The 25000-nt window shown below is 42.4% G+C and overlaps 1 protein-coding gene across 1 annotated transcript in view; it reads right to left on the bottom strand.

Moving 5' to 3' along the window:
- ttyh3b (tweety family member 3b) overlaps positions 1-25000 on the bottom strand; it is an 83940-nt gene that overhangs the window by 24031 nt on the left and 34909 nt on the right. The window contains 7 exon segments of the mRNA XM_042316006.1: positions 8759-8834; positions 9104-9135; positions 9138-9175; positions 10142-10237; positions 13465-13630; positions 13714-13804; positions 14728-14839. Coding sequence (XP_042171940.1) covers positions 8759-8834; positions 9104-9135; positions 9138-9175; positions 10142-10237; positions 13465-13630; positions 13714-13804; positions 14728-14839 — 611 coding nt within the window.

Raw genomic sequence — 25000 nt, 5'->3', positions numbered from 1 at the left:
GGTCTACAGGTTAATAATCTAGTGGAGTTAATCTAGTGGAGGTTTATTGGTCTACAGGTTAATCTAGTGGAGTTAATCTAGTGGAGGTTTATTGGTCTACAGGTTAATAATCTAGTGGAGGTTTATTGGTCTACAGGTTAATAATCTAGTGGAGGTTTATTGGTCTACAGGTTAATAATCTAGTGGAGGTTTATTGGTCTACAGGTTAATCTAGTGGAGTTAATCTAGTGGAGGTTTATTGGTCTACAGGTTAATCTAGTGGAGTTAATCTAGTGGAGGTTTATTGGTCTACAGGTTAATCTAGTGGAGTTAATCTAGTGGAGGTTTATTGGTCTACAGGTTAATCTAGTGGAGTTAATCTAGTGGAGGTTTATTGGTCTACAGGTTAATCTAGTGGAGTTAATCTAGTGGAGGTGTATTGGTCTACAGGTTAATCTAGTGGAGTTAATCTAGTGGAGGTTTATTGGTCTACAGGTTAATAATCTAGTGGAGGTTTATTGGTCTACAGGTTAATAATCTAGTGGAGGTTTATTGGTCTACAGGTTAATAATCTAGTGGAGGTTTATTGGTCTACAGGTTAATCTAGTGGAGTTAATCTAGTGGAGGTTTATTGGTCTACAGGTTAATAATCTAGTGGAGTTAATCTAGTGGAGGTTTATTGGTCTACAGGTTAATCTAGTGGAGTTAATCTAGTGGAGGTTTATTGGTCTACAGGTTAATCTAGTGGAGTTAATCTAGTGGAGGTTTATTGGTCTACAGGTTAATCTAGTGGAGTTAATCTAGTGGAGGTTTATTGGTCTACAGGTTAATCTAGTGGAGTTAATCTAGTGGAGGTTTATTGGTCTACAGGTTAATCTAGTGGAGTTAATGTAGTGGAGGTTTATTGGTCTACAGGTTAATCTAGTGGAGTTAATCTAGTGGAGGTTTATTGCTCTACAGGTTAATCTAGTGGAGTTAATCTAGTGGAGGTTTATTGGTCTACAGGTTAATAATCTAGTGGAGTTAATCTAGTGGAGGTTTATTGGTCTACAGGTTAATCTAGTGGAGTTAATCTAGTGGAGGTTTATTGGTCTACAGGTTAATCTAGTGGAGTTAATCTAGTGGAGGTTTATTGGTCTACAGGTTAATCTAGAGGAGTTAATCTAGTGGAGTTAATCTAGTGGAGGTTTATTGGTCTCCAGGTTAATCTAGTGGAGTTAATCTAGTGGAGGTTTATTGGTCTACAGGTTAATCTAGTGGAGTTAATCTAGTGGAGGTTTATTGGTCTACAGGTTAATCTAGTGGAGGTTTATTGGTCTACAGGTTAATCTAGTGGAGTTAATCTAGTGGAGGTTTATTGGTCTACAGGTTAATAATCTAGTGGAGGTTTATTGGTCTACAGGTTAATAATCTAGTGGAGGTTTATTGGTCTACAGGTTAATCTAGTGGAGTTAATCTAGTGGAGGTTTATTGGTCTACAGGTTAATCTAGTGGAGTTAATCTAGTGGAGGTTTATTGGTCTACAGGTTAATAATCTAGTGGAGTTAATCTAGTGGAGGTTTATTGGTCTACAGGTTAATCTAGTGGAGTTAATCTAGTGGAGGTTTATTGGTCTACAGGTTAATCTAGTGGAGTTAATCTAGTGGAGGTTTATTGGTCTACAGGTTAATCTAGTGGAGTTAATCTAGTGGAGGTTTATTGGTCTACAGGTTAATAATCTAGTGGAGGTTTATTGGTCTACAGGTTAATAATCTAGTGGAGGTTTATTGGTCTACAGGTTAATCTAGTGGAGTTAATCTAGTGGAGGTTTATTGGTCTACAGGTTAATAATCTAGTGGAGTTAATCTAGTGGAGATTTATTGGTCTACAGGTTAATCTAGTGGAGTTAATCTAGTGGAGGTTTATTGGTCTACAGGTTAATCTAGTGGAGTTAATCTAGTGGAGGTTTATTGGTCTACAGGTTAATCTAGTGGAGTTAATCTAGTGGAGGTTTATTGGTCTACAGGTTAATAATCTAGTGGAGTTAATCTAGTGGAGGTTTATTGGTCTACAGGTTAATCTAGTGGCGTTAATCTAGTGGAGGTTTATTGGTCTACAGGTTAATCTAGTGGAGTTAATCTAGTGGAGGTTTATTGCTCTACAGGTTAATCTAGTGGAGTTAATCTAGTGGAGGTTTATTGGTCTACAGGTTAATAATCTAGTGGAGTTAATCTAGTGGAGGTTTATTGGTCTACAGGTTAATCTAGTGGAGTTAATCTAGTGGAGGTTTATTGGTCTACAGGTTAATCTAGTGGAGTTAATCTAGTGGAGGTTTATTGGTCTACAGGTTAATCTAGAGGAGTTAATCTAGTGGAGTAAATCTAGTGGAGGTTTATTGGTCTCCAGGTTAATCTAGTGGAGTTAATCTAGTGGAGGTTTATTGGTCTACAGGTTAATCTAGTGGAGTTAATCTAGTGGAGGTTTATTGGTCTACAAGTTAATCTAGTGGAGTTAATCTAGTGGAGGTTTATTGGTCTACAGGTTAATCTAGTGGAGTTAATCTAGTGGAGGTTTATTGGTCTACAGGTTAATCTAGTGGAGTTAATCTAGTGGAGGTTTATTGGTCTACAGGTTAATCTAGTGGAGTTAATCTAGTGGAGGTTTATTGGTCTACAGGTTAATAATCTAGTGGAGGTTTATTGGTCTACAGGTTAATAATCTAGTGGAGGTTTATTGGTCTACAGGTTAATAATCTAGTGGAGGTTTATTGGTCTACAGGTTAATCTAGTGGAGGTTTATTGGTCTACAGGTTAATAATCTAGTGGAGTTAATCTAGTGGAGGTTTATTGGTCTACAGGTTAATCTAGTGGAGTTAATCTAGTGGAGGTTTATTGGTCTACAGGTTAATCTAGTGGAGTTAATCTAGTGGAGGTTTATTGGTCTACAGGTTAATCTAGTGGAGTTAATCTAGTGGAGGTTTATTGGTCTACAGGTTAATCTAGTGGAGTTAATCTAGTGGAGGTTTATTGGTCTACAGGTTAATAATCTAGTGGAGGTTTATTGGTCTACAGGTTAATAATCTAGTGGAGGTTTATTGGTCTACAGGTTAATAATCTAGTGGAGGTTTATTGGTCTACAGGTTAATCTAGTGGAGTTAATCTAGTGGAGGTTTATTGGTCTATAGGTTAATAATCTAGTGGAGTTAATCTAGTGGAGGTTTATTGGTCTACAGGTTAATCTAGTGGAGTTAATCTAGTGGAGGTTTATTGGTCTACAGGTTAATAATCTAGTGGAGTTAATCTAGTGGAGGTTTATTGGTCTACAGGTTAATCTAGTGGAGTTAATCTAGTGGAGGTTTATTGCTCTACAGGTTAATCTAGTGGAGGTTTATTGGTCTACAGGTTAATCTAGAGGAGTTAATCTAGTGGAGGTTTATTGGTCTACAGGTTAATCTAGAGGAGTTAATCTAGTGGAGTTAATCTAGTGGAGGTTTATTGGTCTCCAGGTTAATCTAGTGGAGTTAATCTAGTGGAGGTTTATTGGTCTACAAGTTAATCTAGTGGAGTTAATCTAGTGGAGGTTTATTGGTCTACAGGTTAATCTAGTGGAGTTAATCTAGTGGAGGTTTATTGGTCTACAGGTTAATCTAGTGGAGTTAATCTAGTGGAGGTTTATTGGTCTACAGGTTAATCTAGTGGAGGTTTATTGGTCTACAGGTTAATCTAGTGGAGGTTTATTGGTCTACAGGTTAATCTAGTGGAGGTTTATTGGTCTACAGGTTAATCTAGTGGAGTTAATCTAGTGGAGGTTTATTGGTCTACAGGTTAATCTAGTGGAGTTAATCTAGTGGAGGTTTATTGGTCTACAGGTTAATCTAGAGGAGTTAATCTAGTGGAGTTAATCTAGTGGAGTTAATCTAGTGGAGTTAATCTAGTGGAGTTAATCTAGAGGAGTTAATCTAGTGGAGTTAATCTAGTGGAGGTTTATTGGTCTCCAGGTTAATCTAGTGGAGTTAATCTAGTGGAGGTTTATTGGTCTACAGGTTAATCTAGTGGAGTTAATCTAGTGGAGGTTTATTGGTCTACAGGTTAATCTAGTGGAGGTTTATTGGTCTACAGGTTAATCTAGTGGAGGTTTATTGGTCTACAGGTTAATCTAGTGGAGGTTTATTGGTCTACAGGTTAATCTAGTGGAGGTTTATTGGTCTACAGGTTAATCTAGTGGAGGTTTATTGGTCTACAGGTTAATCTAGAGGAGGTTTATTGGTCTACAGGTTAATCTAGAGGAGTTAATCTAGTGGAGGTTTATTGGTCTACAGGTTAATCTAGTGGAGTTAATCTAGTGGAGGTTTATTGGTCTACAGGTTAATCTAGTGGAATTTAATTGGCCTGCGTGGATATATTATTATATTATATATATTACATGCTAGTTGATGATCCTAGTTATATTAGTAACCCATGCTAGTTGATGATCCTAGTTATATCAGTAACCCATGGGAGGAGGAAGGGGAGAGAAGGGTAACCTTGAGACACAGCCAGGTGGAGAGGGAAGAGGAAGGGGAGAGAAGGGTAACCTGGTAACCTAACAGCCAGGTGGAGAGGGAAGAGGAAGGGGAGAGAGGGAAAGAGACGGGTAGAGAGAGAGAAGGTTCTCTGAAAAGTTGACCACTGAAGAACAACCTTGATCTTCGAGAGAGAGAGAGAAATCAATAATTTCCAGGCCCAGGGACATGTACTAGTCTGTGGTGACCTAAATGCCAGAACCGGACAAGAACCTGACACCCTCAGCACACAGGGGGACAAACACCTGCCTGGAGGTGACAGCATTCCCTCCCCCATATGCCCCCCTAGGCACAACTATGACAACATAACCAACAAAAACGGGTCACAACTCCTGCAGCTCTGTCGCACGCTGGGTATGTACATAGTCAACGGTAGGCTTCGAGGGGACTCCTATGGTAGGTACACCTATAGCTCATCTCTTGGCAGTAGTACTGTAGACTACTTTATCACTGACCTCAACCCAGAGTCTCTTAGAGCGTTCACAGTCAGCCCACTGACACCCCTATCAGACCACAGCAAAATCACAGTCTACTTAAACAGAGCAATACTCAATCATGAGGCATCAAAGCCAAAGGAACTGAGTAACATTAAGAAATGCTATAGATGGAAGGAATGCAGTTTGGAAACCTACCAAAAAACAATTAGGCAACAACAAATTCAATCCCTCTTAGACAATTTCCTGGGTAAAACGTTCCACTGTAATAGTGAAGGTGTAAACTTGGCAGTAGAAAATCTTAACAGTATATTTGACCTCTCAGCTTCCCTATCAAATTTAAAAATCTCAAATAGAAAACCGAAGAAAATTAACAATAATGACAAATGGTTTGATGAAGAATGCAAAAATCTAAGAAAGAAATTGAGAAACCTGTCCAACCAAAAACATAGAGACCCGGAAAACCTGAGTCTACGCCTTCACTATGGTGAATCACTAAAACAATACAGAAATACACTACGGAAAAAGAAGGAACAGCATGTCAGAAATCAGCTCAATGCAATTGAAGAATCCATAGACTCTAACCACTTCTGGGAAAATTGGAAAACACTAAACAAACAACAACACGAAGAATTATCTATCCAAAATGGAGATGTATGGGTAAACCACTTCTCCAATCTCTTTGGCTCTATAACAAAGAATAAAGAGCAAAAACATATACATGATCAAACACAGATCTTAGAATCAACTATTAAAGACTACCAGAACCCACTGGATTCTCCAATTACATTGAAAGAGTTACAGGACAAAATAAAAACCCTCCAACCCAAAAAGGCCTGTGGTGTTGATGGTATCCTCAATGAAATGATCAAATATACAGACAACAAATTCCAATTGGCTATACTAAAACTCTTTAACATCATACTTAGCTCTGGCATCTTCCCAATATTTGGAACCAAGGACTGATCACCCCAATCCACAAAAGTGGAGACAAATTTGACCCCAATAACTACCGTGGAATATGTGTCAACAGTAACCTTGGGAAAATCCTCTGCATTATTATTAACAGCAGACTCGTACATTTCCTCAATGAAAACAATGTACTGAGCAAATGTCAAATGGGCTTTTTACCAAATTACCGTACAACAGACCATGTATTCACCCTGCACACCCTAATTGACAATCAAACAAACCAAAACAAAGGCAAAGTCTTCTCATGCTTTGTTGATTTCAAAAAAGCCTTCGACTCAATCTGGCATGAGGGTCTGCTATACAAACTGATGGAAAGTGGTGTTGGGGGAAAACATATGACATTATAAATCCATGTACACAAACAACAAGTGTGCGGTTAAAATTGGCAAAAACACACACATTTCTTCACACAGGGTCGTGGGGTTAGACAGGGATGCAGCTTAAGCCCCACCCTCTTCAACATATATATCAACGAATTGGCGAGGGCACTAGAAAAGTCTGCAGCACCCGGCCTCCCCTGCTAGAATCCGAAGTCAAATGTCTGCTGTTTGCTGATGATCTGGTGCCTCTGTCACCAACCAAGGAGGGCCTACAGCAGCACCTAGATCTTATGCACAGATTCTGTCAGACCTGGGCCCTGACAGTAAATCTCAGTAAGACCAAAATAATGGTGTTCCAAAAAAGGTCCAGTCACCAGGACCACAAATACAAATTCCATCTAGACACTGTTGCCCTAGAGCACACAAAAAACTATACATACCTTGGCCTAAACATCAGCACCACAGGTAACTTCCACAAAGCTGTGAATGATCTGAGAGACAAGGCAAGAAGGGCATTCTATGCCATCAAAAGAAACATAAATTTCAACATACCAATTAGGATCTGGCTAAAAATACTTGAATCAGTCATAGAGCCCATTGCCCTTTATGGTTGTGAGGTCTGGGGTCCGCTCACCAACCAAGACTTCACAAAATGGGACAAACACCAAATTGAGACTCTGCACGCAGAATTCTGCAAAAATATCCTCCATGTACAACACCAAATAATGCATGCAGAGCAGAATTAGGCCGATACCCACTAATTATCAAAATCCAGAAAAGAGCTGTTAAATTCTACAACCACCTAAAAGGAAGCGATTCACAAACCTTCCATAACAAAGCCATCACCTACAGAGAGATGAACCTGGAGAAGAGTCCCCTAAGCAAGCTGGTCCTGGGTCTCTGTTCACAAACACAAACACACACTACAGAGCCCCAGGACAGCAGCACAATTAGACCCAACCAAATCATGAGAAAACAAAAAGATAACTACTTAACACATTGGAAAGAATTAACAAAAAAACAGAGCAAACTAGAATGCTATTTGGCCCTACACAGAGAGTACACAGCGGCAGAATACCTGACCACTGTGACTGACCCAAAATTAAGGAAAGCCTTGACTATGTACAGACTCAGTGAGCATAGCCTTGCTATTGAGAAAGGCCGCCGTAGGCAGACATGGCTCTCAAGAGAAGACAGGCTATGTGCTCACTGCCCACAAAATGAGGTGGAAACTGAGCTGCACTTCCTAACCTCCTGCCCAATGTATGACCATATTAGAGAGACATATTTCCCTCAGATTACACAGATCCACAAAGAATTCGAAAACAAATCCAATTTTGAAAAACTCCCATATCTACTGGGTGAAATTCCACAGTGTGCATCACAGCAGCAAGATTTGTGACCTGTTGCCACGAGAAAAGGGCAACCAGTGAAGAACAAACACCATTGTAAATACAACCCATATTTATGCTTATTTATTTTATCTTGTGTACTTTAACCATTTGTACATTGTTAGAACACTGTATATATATATAATATGACATTTGTAATGTCTTTACTGTTTTGAAACTTCTGTATGTGTAATGTTTACTGTTAATTTTTGTTGTTTTGTTGTTTTTCACTTTATATATTCACTTTGTATGTTGTCTACCTCACTTGCTTTGGCAATGTTAACACGTTTCCCATGCCAATAAAGCCATTGAATTGAATTGAGAGAGAGAGAGAGAGAGAGAGAGAGAGAGAGAGAGAGAGAGAGAGAGAGAGAGAGAGAGAGAGAGAGAGAGAGAGAGAGAGAGAGAGAGAGAGAGAGAGAGAGAGAGAGAGAGAGAGAGAGAGAGAGAGAGAGAGAGAGAGAGAGAGAAAAAAAATTATAAGGCAGAGACCGATAATGAGGCAGAGGCCGTTTAATAAGGCGGAGGCCGATAAGACGAGGTCGACAATAAGACGAGGCCGATAATAAGACAATAGCTTGAATGAAAAGATGAAGGATACACACACACAGTCAGGAGAGAGAAGAGTTGCTGGAGCGTTAAGCTGCCACAGAGACAGATAGCAAACTGTCAATCATATAGACTCCCTACTGGAACATCATATAGACTCCCTACTGGAACATCATATAGACTCCCTACTGGAACATCATATAGACTCCCTACTGGAACATCATATAGACTCCCTACTGGAACACACACACAGTGGATAGAACAGAGTGTGTGTGTCAGGGTCAAGGTTGACCTGTCTGTCAAAAAGATGGAATCCATCCGTCCATCCGTCCATCCATCCATCCATCCGTCCGTCCATCCGTCCGTCCGTCCGTCCATCCATCCATCCATCCATCCGTCCATCCGTCCATCCATCTATCACTTCCCCCTCTACTTCATTCCCTGCCCTTGTTCCTGTAGTTGTTCTATCTATCTTTCAGTCCCTTCTTTTCCCTGCCTCTCATCTTCCCTCCTTCTGTTTCCACATTTCTCCAACTCCTTCCATCCAGCTTTGTCCTTCCCTCGTTCCCCTACCTTGGTTGATGACAGCGTTCTCCTTGGTTACCCTGGTGATGTAGGTATCCGGGGAGACACAGAAGTCGCTGGCCGTCTGTGAAGGAGAGACCATATGACCATCACACAACCGCAATACAGCCACACACACACAAAACCATAACCACAAAAAAATGTATCACAACACAACCACAACACAACCACAACACAACCAAACATAGGGTTCAGATCAAATTAAAAGTAAGGTATCTTAGATCTTTGGTATCTTAGACTACTTTGTCTAAGCCAATAGAAATCCAGTGAAATTATGTCATGTCACAGGAAACTGCCATTGTCCTAGCAACACGTTTCCATGGAGACACTCACCGCGGCAGCTGCCAGCTCCAGTCCCAGAGACCCCAGCTGATGACGAGAGTCAGAACACCCAACAAACACACCCTGAGAGAGAGAGAGAGAGAGAGAGAGAGAGAGAGAGAGAGAGAGAGAGAGATTAACACCTTATAAATGTTCAACCCTGTGAAATCACTGTGTGTGTAAAACAACGTGGGGTTGAGTCAGAGACATGTAACACACACAACCTGTGAAATGTGAGTCATGCACACAAGATGGTCTTAATGTGTCCTCACTCTCACTCTCTCTCTCTCTCGCTCTCTCTCTCTCCCTCTCTCTCACCCTCTCTCGCTCTCTCCTACGCTCTCTCTCTCTCCCTCCCTCTCTCATTCTCTCTCCTACTCCTCTCTCTCTCTCTCTCTCCTACCCTCTCTCTCTCTCTCCCTACCCTCTCTCACTGCTCTCTCCTACGCTCTCACGCTCTCTCTCTCTCCTATCCCCTCGCTCTCCAGCCTCTCCTCTCTCTCACCCTCTCTCGCTCTCTCCTACGCTCTCTCTCTCTCTCCTATCCTCTCTCGCTTTCTCTCCTACCCTCTCTAGCTCTCCCCTACGCTCTCTCTCTCTCTCTTTCAATCTCATCATCTCTCTCACTCCCACCGTCCATCTCTCTTTCCTTTCTTCTCTCATCATGTCCTGACTCCACAACTCTCCTCTTCTCACTGCCTTTTCTCTCCCTATAATCATCCCTCGCTCTACCAGCCTAAACTCCTCTCTCCCTCTAATCATCCCTCACTCTACCAGCCTAAACTCCTCTCTCCCTCTAATCATCCCTCGTTCTACCAGGTTAAACTCCTCTCTCCCTCTAATCATCCCTCGCTCTACCAGCCTAAACTCCTCTCTCCCTCTAATCATCCCTCACTCTACCAGCCTAAACTCCTCTCTCCCTCTAATCATCCCTCGCTCTACCAGCCTAAACTCCTCTCTCCCTCTAATCATCCCTCGCTCTACCAGCCTAAACTCCAGAGTTTAACTAACATCCAGAGTTCTCTGTGGTCGTCATGTGGTGTGGCTCACCCAATCAGAGTGCCTTTAGAGTTGCGTATCAGTCCGAACAGAACCAGCAGACAGATCAGAACATCAAACAGCAGCAGAGTCAGGTATACCAGCCACCTGGAAATATATAACACAATATATAACACAATATATATAACACTATACCAGCCACCTGGAAATATATAACACAATATATAACACAATATATAACACTATATATAACACTATACCAGCCACCTGGAAATATATAACACAATATATAACACTATATATAACACTATACCAGCCACCTGGAAATATATAACACAATATATAACAATACATATAACACTATACCAGCCACCTGGAAATATATAACACTATATATAACAATATATATAATACTATACCAGCCACCTGGAAATATATAACACAATATATAACAATATATATAACACTATACCAGCCACCTGGAAATATATAACACAATATATAACACTATATATAACACTATACCAGCCACCTGGAAATATATAACACAATATATAACAATATATATAACACTATATATAACACTACATATAACACTATACCAGCCACCTGGAAATATATAACACAATATATAACACTATATATAACACTATACCAGCCACCTGGAAATATATAACACAATATATAACACTACATATAACACTATACCAGCCACCTGGAAATATATAACACAATATATAACACTACATATAACACTATACCAGCCACCTGGAAATATATAACACAATATATAACACTATATATAACACAATATATATAACACTATATAACATATATATAACACTATACCAGCCACCTGGAAATATATAACACAATATATAACACTATATATAACACTATACCAGCCACCTGGAAATATATAACACAATATATAACAATATATATAACACTATACCAGCCTACTGGAAATATATAACACAATATATAACAATATATATAACACTATACCAGCCACCTGGAAATATATAAAACAATATATAACAATATATATAACACTATACCAGCCACCTGGAAATATATAACACAATATATAACACTATATATAACACAATATATAAATATATAACAATATATATAACACTATACCAGCCACCTGGAAATATATAACACAATATATAACAATATATATAACACTATACCAGCCACCTGGAAATATATAACACTATATATAACAATATATATAACACTATACCAGCCACCTGGAAATATATAACACAATATATAACACTATATATAACACTATATCAGCCACCTGGAAATATATAACACAATATATAACACTATATATAACACTATACCAGCCTACTGGAAATATATAACACAATATATAACACTATATATAACACTATACCAGCCACCTGAAATATATAACACAATATATAACACTATATATAAGCACAAATATATAACACTATATATAACACTATATATAACACTATACCAGCCACCTGGAAATATATAACACAATATATAACTATATATATATAACACTATACCAGCCTACTGGAAATATATAACACAATATATAACACTATATATAACACTATATACAACACTATACCAGCCACCTGGAAATATATAACACAATATATAACACTACATATAACACTATATCAGCCTACTGGAAATATATAACACTATATATAACACTATATATAACACTATACCAGCCACCTGGAAATAACACTATATACACAATATATAACACTATACCAGCCACCTGGAAATATATAACACAATATATAACACACTATATATAACACTATATATAATATAACACTATACCAGCCACCTGGAAATATATAACACAATATATAACACTATATATAACACTACATATAACACTATACCAGCCACCTGGAAATATATAACACAATATATAACAATATATATATAACCTATATAACACTATATATAACACTACATATAACACTATACCAGCCACCTGAAATATATAACACAATATATAACACTATATATAACACTACATATAACACTATACCAGCCACCTGGAAATATATAACACAATATATAACACTATATATAACACTACATATAACACTATACCAGCCACCTGGAAATATATAACACTATATATAACACTATATATAACACTATATATAACACTATACCAGCCACCTGGAAATATATAACACAATATATAACACTATATATAACACAATATATAACAATATATATATAACACTATACCAGCCACCTGGAAATATATAACACAATATATAACACTATATATAACACTATACCAGCCACCTGGAAATATATAACACTATATATAACACTATATATAATATATAACACTATACCAGCCACCTGGAAATATATAACACAATATATAACACTATACCAGCCACCTGGAAATATATAACACAATATATAACACTATATATAACACTATATATAACACTATACCAGCCACCTGGAAATATATAACACAATATATAACACTATATATAACACTACATATAACACTATATAAGCCACCTGGAAATATATAACACAATATATAACACTATATATAACACTACATATAACACTATACCAGCCACCTGGAAATATATAACACAATATATAACACTATATATAACACTAGATGGATATAACACTATACCAGCCACCTGGAAATATATAACACAATATATAACACTATATATAACACTACATATAACACTATACCAGCCACCTGGAAATATATAACACTATATATAACACTATATATAACACTATATATAACACTATACCAGCCACCTGGAAATATATAACACAATATATAACACTATATATAACACAATATATAACAATATATATAACACTATACCAGCCACCTGGAAATATATAACACAATATATAACACTATATATAACACTATACCAGCCACCTGGAAATATATAACACTATATATAACACTATATATAACACTATACCAGCCACCTGGAAATATATAACACAATATATAACACTATATATAACACTATACCAGCCTACTGGAAATATATAACACAATATGTAACAATATATATAACACTATACCAGCCACCTGGAAATATATAACACAATATATAACACAATATATAACACAATATATAACACAATATATAACACTATACCAGCCACCTGGAAATATATAACACAATATATAACACTATATATATAATGACTATACCAGCCACCTGGAAATATATAACACAATATATAACACTATATATATAACACTACATATAACACTATACCATGTACCCTGTATGTATGTATGTAATACTAACCCTGTATGGTACATGAATACAGAGGTAACTCACCTGTACCAGTCAAAGGCTTCCGTCTTGAAGGCCAAATTGTCTTCTAGGGAGATCTCAGAGTTACTCCAGAAGGGGATGTCCACCATGAGTCTGACCAGCTCATCCAGCTGACCCTGGAGCTTCTGGATGATGGACACGTAGTCAGTCTGTTCAGAGGGATGACCGTCTCCAACTGGAGGGAGACCTCCCTCCACTGTCTGGTTCAGGGAGACAGGGCACTGTCCGTCACCTACAGGAGACAGAGAGGACATAGTCAGTCTGGTCAGAGTAGGATGTTAGTCTCCAACTGGACCAGACCTCCCTCCACTGTCTGGTTCAGAGACAGGGCACTGTCCGTCACCTACAGAGGACAAATTGAGAGGGATGTTACACTGTTTGGATGAAATTGGAGGGATGTTTTTAGAATCTGGAAGGATGAAAGTGGAGGGATGTTAGCCCTCTGGTAGGATGAAAGTGGAGGGATGTTAGCCCTTAGTGTGGTAGGACGACAGTGGAGGGATGTTAGCCCTTAGTGTGGTAGGATGAAAGTGGAGGGATGTTAGCCCTTGCGGTAGTGAAATGGAGGGATAGGACGACAGGATGGTGTTAGCCCTTAGTGTGGTAGGATGAAAGTGGAGGGATGTTAGCCTTAGTGGTAGTGAAAGTGGGGATAGGATGAAAGTGGAGGGATGTTAGCCCTTAGTGCGGTAGGATGAAAGTGGAGGGATGTTAGCCCTTGCGTGTGGTAGGATGAAAGTGGAGGGATGTTAGCCTCTGGATGCAGTTGGAGGATGTTACAGTGGAGGAAAATGTTAGCCCTGTGCGGTAGGATGATAGGGATGAAAGTGGAGGGATGTTAGGATGAAATTGGAGGGATGTTAGCCTGTGCGGTAGGATGAAATTGGAGGATGTTAGAGCTCTGTGTGGTAGGATGAAAGTGGAGGGATGTTAGCCCTTAGTGTGGTAGGAAGACAGGATGGAGGTAGGATGAAATTGGAGGGATGTTAGTCTGTGGTAGGATGAAAGTGGAGGGATGTTAGCCCTTGCGTGTGATAGGATGAAAGTGGAGGGATGTTAGCCCTCTGTGCGGTAGGATGAAATTGGAGGGATGTTAGCCCTCTGTGCGGTAGGATAGGAGGGATGAAATTGGATGAGGGATGTTAGAGCTCTGTGCTTGTGTTTGGAGTATACATGTTAGTGTGTGTGTGTGTGTGTGTGTGTGTGTGTGTGTGTGTGTGTGTGTGTGTGTGTGTGTGTGTGTGTGCGTGTGTGTGACTGTCCCACCAGTTTGTCGACCCCTGCCACGGTGCGGTTGGCGTGCCGTAGAGAATACGCCAGGCGGTTGGCTCCATCACATGACTCCCCATTTCCATAGAAACCCACGGCGATGCCGGCACTGCGGAAAAGACATGAAACAGGAAGTGTTATCTCATCGGCAGAGATCACATGAAGTGTTATCGCATTGGCCAATATCAGTCACACACACACACACACACACACACACACGCTAACATGTATACTCAAAACACAAGCACAGAGCTCTAACATCCCTCCAATTTCATCCTACCACACTAAGCGCTAACATCCCTCCAATGTCATCCTACCGCACTAAGGGCTAACATCCCTCCAATTTCATCCTACCGCACAGAGCGCTAACATCCCTCCAATTTCATCCTACCGCACAGAGAGCTAACATCCCTCCACTTTCATCCTACCGCACAGAGAGCTAACATCCCTCCACTTTCATCCTACATCCCTCCAATTTCACAGAGAGCTAACATCCCTCCACTTTCATCCTACCGCACAGAGCGCTAACATCCCTCCAATTTCATCCTACCGCACAGAGCGCTAACATCCCTCCAATTTCATCCTACCGCACTAAGGGCTAACATCCCTCCACTTTCATCCTACCGCACAGAGCGCTAACATCCCTCCAATTTCATCCTACCGCACTAAGGGCTAACATCCCTCCAATTTCATCCTACCGCACAGAGCGCTAACATCCCTCCAATTTCATCCTACCGCACTAAGGGCTAACATCCCTCCAATTTCATCCTACCGCACAGAGCTCTAACATCCCTCCAATTTCATCCTACCGCACAGAGCTCTAACATCCCTCCAATTTCATCCTACCGCACAAGCTCTAACATCCCTCCAATTTCATCCTACCGCACAGAGCGCTAACATCCCTCCAATTTCATCCTACCGCACTAAGGGCTAACATCCCTCCCTCCAATTCCTACCGCACTCATCCTACCGCACAGAGCTCTAACATCCCTCCAATTTCATCCTACCGCACAGAGCTCTAACATCCCTCCAATTTCATCCTACCGCACAGAGCGCTAACATCCCTCCAATTTCATCCTACCGCACAGAGCGCTAACATCCCTCCAATTTCATCCTACCGCACAGAGCGCTAACATCCCTCCAATTTCATCCTACCGCACAGAGCGCTAACATCCCTCCAATTTCATCCTACCGCACAGAGCGCTAACATCCCTCCAATTTCATCCTACCGCACAGAGCGCTAACATCCCTCCAATTTCATCCTACCGCACAGAGCGCTAACATCCCTCCAATTTCATCCTACCGCACAGAGCACTAACATCCTCCAATTTCATCCTACCGCACAGAGCGCTAACATCCCTCCAATTTCATCCTACCGCACAGAGCTCTAACATCCCTCCAATTTCATCCTACCGCACAGAGCGCTAACATCCCTCCAATTTCATCCTACCCTACCGCACAGTGCGCTAACATCCCTCCAATTTCATCCTACCGCACAGTCCAGCCCCTCTGTGTGTGCCTGTTTGTGTTGTTCTGTCACCCACCAGCAGGAGACAGTGTGGACAGACAGACAGACAGACAGACAGACCAGACCAATCTCTCCCTACGGCTACAGGACTACCAGGAATCACACTACGGCTGGACAATGGCCGGGTCGCCAGACCACACATAATGTGATTATTCTGCAGCTCTGGCTCCAACACACACACACACACACACACACACACACACAGTTCTCTCCCTCCATCCCGTGCCCCTCTTTTCTCATGCTGCCCCCCTTCTCCCCCTCTCTCTAAACAACAGCCTCACTCACATGGACTAGCACACACACACCAAACACACGCCACACACACACGCACACACACACACACACCACACACACACACCACACACACCACACACACCAGAGCGAGGGAAAGGGGATATCTAGTCAGTTGTACAACTGAATGTATTCAACTGAAATGTGTCTTCAGCATCTAACCCAACCCCTCTGAATTAGAGAGGTGCGGGGGGGCTGCCTTAATCGACCTCCACGTCTTCTGTGCCAGGGAAAACAGTGGGTTAACTGCCTTGCTCAGGGGCAGAACGACAGATTTGACCTTGTCAGCTCGGGAATTCGATCCAGCAACCTTTCAGTTACTAGTCCAACGCTCTAACCAGTAGGCTACCTGCCGGTGATCACACACACACATCAGAGAGAGAGTGATCACACGCACATCAGAGAGAGAGTGATCACACACACATCAGAGAGAGAGTGATCACACGCACATCAGAGAGAGGGTGATCACACACACATCAGAGAGAGGGTGATCACACACACATCAGAGAGAGGGTACTTCCGGCGCCGACAGAGATGGCCGACTCGCTTCGCGTTCCTAGGAAACTATGCAGTTTTTTGTTTTTTTACGTGTTATTTCTTACACTAGTACCCCAGGTCATCTTAGGTTTCTTTACATACAGCCGAGAAGAACTACTGAATATAAGATCAGCGTCAACTCACCATCAGTAGACCAAGAATATGATTTTCATCAGAGAGATCCTGTGTTCTGCACAACCAGTGTAGAGAGTGGATGATGCACACACAAACATCAGAGAGAATGATCACACACACTCAGAGAGAAGGTGATCACACACACATCAGAGAGATTCTTCTTGCCAATGTCCAGTCTCTGATCGGATCCAGTCTGACTCCGGAGACACATCAGAGAGAATGTTATCACACACACATCAGAGAGAAGGTTATCAAACACATCAGCAAGGGTAGCATTCCAGAGGGACATCAGAGACTGTAACGTTCTTTGCTTCACGGAAACATGGCTCACTGGAGAGGTGATCACACACACATGCAGCCAGCGGGTTTCTCCACGCATCAGCGCCGACAGAAACAAACATCTTTCTGGTAAGAAGAAGGGCGGGGGCGTATGTCTTATGGCCAACGTGACATGGTGTGATGAAAGAAACATACAGGAACTCAAATCCTTCTGTTCACCTGATTTAGAATTCCTCACAATCAAATGTAGACACATTATCTACCAAGAGAATTCTCTTCATTATAATCACAGCCGTATATATCCCCCAAGCAGACACATCGATGGCTCTGAACGAACTTTATTTAACTCTCTGCAAACTGGAATCCATTTATCCGGAGGCTGCATTTTTGTAGCTTTTTAACAAGGCTAATCTGAAAACAAGACTCCCTAAATTTTATCAGCATATCGATACGCAACCAGGTGGAAAGACCCTGGATCATTGTTACTCTAACTTCCGCGACGCATACAGGCCCTGCCCCGAACTTTCTGAATATAAGACTCAGCGATCAACTCACCATCAGACACAAACCAAGAATATGCTTTTCTGTCCAACGCTGGTCCGACCAAGTGACTCCACACTCCAGACTGCTTCCATCACGTGGATCACAGATGTTTCAGCGTCCAAACAACAACATTGACGAATACGCTGATACGGTGTGCAGTTCATTAAACGTGCGTTGAAGATGTCGTTCCCATAGCTGGATCATTCCCTAACCAGAAACCGTGGATTGATGGCAGCATTCGTGTGAAACTGAAGGCGCGAACCACTGCTTTTAATCAGGGCAAGGTGTCTGGTAACATGACTGAATACAAACAGTGCAGCTATTCCCTCCGCAAGGCTATCAAACAAGCTAAGCGCCAGTACAGAGACAAAGTAGAATCTCAATTCAACGGCTCAGACACAAGAGGTATGTGGCAGGGTCTACAGTCAATCACGGACTACAGGAAGAAACCCAGCCCAGTCACGGACCAGGATGTCTTGCTCCCAGGCAGACTAAATAACTTTTTGCCCGCTTTGAGGACAATACAGTGCCACTGACACGGCCTGCAACGGAAACATGCGGTCTCTCCTTCACTGCAGCCGAAGTGAGTAAGACATTTAAACGTGTTAACCCTCGCAAGGCTGCAGGCCCAGACGGCATCCCCAGCCGCGCCCTCAGAGCATGCGCAGACCAGCTGGCCGGTGTGTTTACGGACATATTCAATCAATCCCTATACCAGTCTGCTGTTCCCACATGCTTCAAGAGGGCCACCATTGTTCCTGTTCCCAAGAAAGCTAAGGTAACTGAGCTAAACGACTACCGCCCCGTAGCACTCACATCCGTCATCATGAAGTGCTTTGAGAGACTAGTCAAGGACCATATCACCTCCACCCTACCTGACACCCTTGACCCACTCCAATTTGCTTACCGCCCAAATAGGTCCACAGACGATGCAATCTCAACCACACTGCACACTGCCCTAACCCATCTGGACAAGAGGAATACCTATGTGAGAATGCTGTTCATCGACTACAGCTCGGCATTCAACACCATAGTACCCTCCAAGCTCGTCATCAAGCTCGAGACCCTGGGTCTCGACCCCGCCCTGTGCAACTGGGTACTGGACTTCCTGACGGGCCGCCCCCAGGTGGTGAGGGTAGGCAACAACATCTCCTCCCCGCTGATCCTCAACACTGGGGCCCCACAAGGGTGCGTTCTGAGCCCTCTCCTGTACTCCCTGTTCACCCACGACTGCGTGGCCATGCACGCCTCCAACTCAATCATCAAGTTTGCGGACGACACAACAGTGGTAGGCTTGATCACCAACAACGACGAGACGGCCTACAGGGAGGAGGTGAGGGCCCTCGGAGTGTGGTGTCAGGAAAATAACCTCACACTCAACGTCAACAAAACTAAGGAGATGATTGTGGACTTCAGGAAACAGCAGAGGGAACACCCCCCATCCACATCGATGGAACAGTAGTGGAGAGGGTAGCAAGTTTTAAGTTCCTCGGCATACACATCACAGACAAACTGAATTGGTCCACTCACACAGACAGCATCGTGAGGAAGGCGCAGCAGCGCCTCTTCAACCTCAGGAGGCTGAAGAAATTCGGCTTGTCACCAAAAGCACTCACAAACTTCTACAGATGCACAATCGAGAGCATCCTGGCGGGCTGTATCACCGCCTGGTATGGCAACTGCACCGCCCTCAACCGTAAGGCTCTCCAGAGGGTAGTGAGGTCTGCACAACGCATCACCGGGGGCAAACTACCTGCCCTCCAGGACACCTACACCACCCGATGCTACAGGAAGGCCATAAAGATCATCAAGGACATCAACCACCCGAGCCACTGCCTGTTCACCCCGCTGCCATCCAGAAGGCGAGGTCAGTACAGGTGCATCAAAGCTGGGACCGAGAGACTGAAAAACAGCTTCTATCTCAAGGCCATCAGACTGTTAAACAGCCACCACTAACATTGAGTGGCTACTGCCAACACACTGTCAATGACACTGACTCTACTCCAGCCACTTTAATCATGGGAATTGATGGGAAATGATGTAAATATATCACTAGCCACTTTAAACAATGCTACCTTATATAATGTTACTTACCCTACATTATTCATCTCATATGCATACGTAGATACTGTACTCTATATCATCGACTGCATCCTTATGTAATACATGTATCACTTGCCACTTTAACTATGCCACTTGGTTTACATACTTATCTCATATGTATATACTGTACTCGATATCATCTACTGTATCTTGCCTATGCTGCTCTGTACCATCACTCATTCATATATCCTTATGTACATATTCTTTATCCCCTTACACTGTGTATGACAGTAGTTTTTTTTGGAATTGTTAGTTAGATTACTTGCTCGTTATTACTGCATTGTCGGAACTAGAAGCACAAGCATTTCGCTACACTCGCATTAACATCTGCTAACCATGTGTATGTGACAAATAAAATTTGATTTGATTTGATTTGATTTGGGTGATCACACACACATCAGAGAGAGGGTGATCACACACACATCAGAGAGAGGGTGATCACACACACATCAGAGAGAGTGATCCTCCTCACTAACCAGTCCTCTGTTTGTCTCTGTCTGTAATAATGTCTTCTATAGGTTAACTGTCCTCACACATTTAGAACCATCAGTGTAGCATTCATTCTACTCCATTAACTACACTACCCCCTGTTAAACCCTGTGTGTGTGTGTGTGTGTGTGTGTGTGTGTGTGTGTGTGTGTGTGTGTGTGTGTGTGTGTGTGTGTGTGTGTGTGTGTGTGTGTGTGTGTCCACCCATTAAAAGAGTTCTGTGGTTTAATCAGAGTTCTATGATGGACCTCATATTGTTATACCACAGAGATGCAGGGAGGGAGGGAGGGAGGGAGGGAGGGAGGGAGGGAGGGAGGGAGGGAGGGAGGGAGGGATGTGTATGCTAGACAATGGAAGGAAGGGTGAGGGTGAATCAAACAAATTCTCTTCCTCTCTCTTTCTCTCTTTAAGCTCTCTCCCTCGCTCCGTTTGTTCTCACTGTTCTAATGCCTCCTTCTACCAGAGGATTTAATGACTTCCATCCGCTTAGAGAGGGAGAGAGAGGAGAGATGGGGAGAGAGAGATACATGGAGAGAGAGAGAGCTAGAGAGTGAGCGTGAGAGAGAGTGTGAGAGCTAGAGAGAGAGAAGGATATCGGTAAAAGCGTGTTCTCTCACTGTGAGGTCAGTGCTGCCTCAGAAACAGAGGAGTGTGTATGTAAGTGTACGTAGTGTGTGTGTAGTGTGTGTGTAGTGTGTGTGTAGTGTGTGTGTACATGTTTACACTGAGTGTATAAAACACTAGGAACATGACAGACTGACCAGGTGAATCCAGGTGAAAGCTATGATCCCTTATTGATGTCACGTGTTAAATCCACTTCAATCAGTGTAGATGAAGGAAAGGAGACAACCTCTTAAGGATCGGCCCCTTTTTTTAAATGTTAGCCTAAAATGACCCAAATCTAACTGCCTGTGGCTCAGGACCTGAAGCAAGATATGCATATTCTTGGAACCATTTGACAGGAAACACTGAAGTTTATGGAAATGTGAAAGGGATGTAGTAGAATATAACACAATAGATCTGGTAAAAATGAATACAAAGAAGACAAAAAAAAACATTTGTTTGTATTTTTTTTCTACCATCATCTTTGAAATGCAAGAGAAAGGCCATAATGTATTATTCCAGCCCAGCTGCAATTTATGTTTTGGCCACTAGATGGCATCAGTGTATATTCAAAGTTTTAGACTGAGCCAATGAACCATTACATTTATGTTCAAAATGTTGTATCAAGACTGCCCAAATGTTTATTAATAAATGTTCACGTTCAAAATGTTGTATCAAGACTGCCCAAATGTGCCTAATTTGTTTATTAATAAATGTTCATGTTCAAAACTGTGCACTTTCTCCTCAAACAATAGCATGGTATTATTTCATTGTAATAGCTACTGTAAATTGGACAGTGCAGTTAGATGAATGCAGTTATACTTTACAATGCCACTCTCTTCAAACAATAGCATGGCTTTATTTCACTGTAATAGCTACTGTAAATTGGACAGTGCAGTTAGATGAACAAGAATTTAAGCTTTCTGCCCATATCAGATATGTCTGTCCTGGGAAATGTTCTTGTTAATTATAACCTCATGCTAATCGCATTAGCCTACGTTAGCTCAACCGTCCCGAGGAAGGGACACCGATCCCAAAGACATTTTAAAGAAGGATTTTTAAGGAAACATAAAATAAAATCACAATATCAAACAATTAGTCTGATCAAAATTGGATTAGAGGCCAACATTGAAATAATATACAAATCTATTTTTCCATGTAAATAAATAAAACAGCCTCATGTCACAGTGGAGATGAAATGCCTACAGCCTCATGTCACAGTGGAGATGAAATGCCTACAGCCTCATGTCACAGTGGAGATGAAATGCCTACAGCCTCATGTCACAGTGGAGATGAAATGACTACAGCCTCATGTCACAGTGGAGATGAAATGACTACAGTCTCATGTCACAGTGGAGATGAAATGGAGATGAAATTACTACAGCCTACAGCCTCATGTCACAGTGGAGATGAAATGCTACAGCCTCATGTCACAGTGGAGATGAAATGCCTACAGCCTCATGTCACAGTGGAGATGAAATGACTACAGCCTCATGTCACAGTGGAGATGAAATGACTACAGCCTACAGCCTCATGTCACAGTGGAGATGAAATGCCTACAGCCTCATGTCACAGTGGAGATGAAATGACTACAGCCTACAGCCTCATGTCACAGTGGAGATGAAATGCCTACAGCCTCATGTCACAGTGGAGATGAAATGACCAGCCTCATGTCACAGTGGAGATGAAATGCCTACAGTGGAGATGAAATGCCTACAGCCTCATGTCACAGTGGAGATGAAATGCCTACAGCCTACAGCCTCATGTCACAGTGGAGATGAAATGACTACAGCCTACAGCCTCATGTCACAGTGGAGATGAAATGCCTACAGCCTCATGTCACAGTGGAGATGAAATGACTACAGCCTACAGCCTCATGTCACAGTGGAGATGAAATGCCTACAGCCTCATGTCACAGTGGAGATGAAATGACTACAGCCTACAGCCTCATGTCACAGTGGAGATGAAATGCCTACAGCCTCATGTCACAGTGGAGATGAAATGCCTACAGCCTCATGTCACAGTGGAGATGAAATGCCTACAGCCTACAGCCTCATGTCACAGTGGAGATGAAATGCCTACAGCCTCATGTCACAGTGGAGATGAAATGCCTACAGCCTCATGTCACAGTGGAGATGAAATGCCTACAGCCTCATGTCACAGTGGAGATGAAATGCCTACAGCCTACAGCCTACAGCCTCATGTCACAGTGGAGATGAAATGCCTACAGCCTCATGTCACAGTGGAGATGAAATGCCTACAGCCTACAGCCTCATGTCACAGTGGAGATGAAATGCCTAAGCCTCATGTCACAGTGGAGATGAAAGCCTACAGCCTCATGTCACAGTGGAGATGAAATGCCTACAGCCTACAGCCTCATGTCACAGTGGAGATGAAATGCCTACAGCCTCATGTCACAGTGGAGATGAAATGACTACAGCCTACAGCCTCATGTCACAGTGGAGATGAAATGCCTACAGCCTCATGTCACAGTGGAGATGAAATGCCTACAGCCTACAGCCTCATGTCACAGTGGAGATGAAATGCCTACAGCCTACAGCCTCATGTCACAGTGGAGATGAAATGCCTACTCTCATGTCACAGTGGAGATGAAATGCCTACAGCCTACAGCCTCATGTCACAGTGGAGATGAAATGCCTACAGCCTCATGCCTCATGTCACAGTGGAGATGAAATGCCTACAGCTACAGCCTCATGTCACAGTGGAGATGAAATGCCTACAGCCTACAGCCTCATGTCACAGTGGAGATGAAATGCCTACAGCCTACAGCCTCATGTCACAGTGGAGATGAAATGCCTACAGCCTCATGTCACAGTGGAGATGAAATGCCTACAGCCTCAGCCTCATGTCACAGTGGAGATGAAATGCCTACAGCCTCAGCCTGCCTCATGTCACAGTGGAGATGAAATGCCTACAGTCTACAGCCTCATGTCACAGTGGAGATGAAATGCCTACAGCCTACAGCCTCATGTCACAGTGGAGATGAAATGCCTACAGCCTCATGTCACAGTGGAGATGAAATGCCTACAGCCTACAGCCTCATGTCACAGTGGAGATGAAATGCCTACAGCCTCATGTCACAGTGGAGATGAAATGCCTACAGCCTCATGTCACAGTGGAGATGAAATGCCTACAGCCTACAGCCTCATGTCACAGTGGAGATGAAATGCCTACAGCCTCATGTCACAGTGGAGATGAAATGCCTACAGGAGAGCCTCATGTCACAGTGGAGATGAAATGCCTACAGCCTCATGTCACAGTGAGACCCTCAGCCTAGAGCCTCATGTCACAGTGGAGATGAAATGCTACAGCCTCAGCCTCATGTCACAGTGGAGATGAAATGCCTACAGCCTACAGCCTCATGTCACAGTGGAGATGAAATGACTACAGCCATGTCACAGTGGAGATGAAATGCCTACAGCCTACCCTCAGGAGAGCCTCTCAGTCACAGTGGAGATGAGACCCTCCAGGAGAGCCTCATGTCACAGTGGAGATGAGACCCCTCCAGGAGAGCCTCTAGTCTAGGAGACCCTCCAGGAGAGCCTCTAGTCTAGGACCCTCCAGGAGAGCCTCTAGTCTAGGAGACCCTCCAGGAGAGCCTCTAGTCTAGGAGACCCTCCAGGAGAGCCTCTAGTTTAGGAGACCCTCTAGGAGAGCCTCTAGTCTAGGAGACCCTCTAGGAGAGCCTCTAGTCTAGGATAGCCTCTAGTCTAGGAGACCCTCCAGGAGAGCCTCTAGTCT

Source organism: Oncorhynchus tshawytscha, unplaced genomic scaffold (assembly GCF_018296145.1).
Source record: "Oncorhynchus tshawytscha isolate Ot180627B unplaced genomic scaffold, Otsh_v2.0 Un_contig_3338_pilon_pilon, whole genome shotgun sequence".
In the NCBI taxonomy this organism is placed as follows: Eukaryota; Metazoa; Chordata; class Actinopteri; order Salmoniformes; family Salmonidae; genus Oncorhynchus; species Oncorhynchus tshawytscha.
Note: the sequence above shows the minus strand (reverse complement) of the source record. Positions and strands in the feature narration are given on the sequence as shown.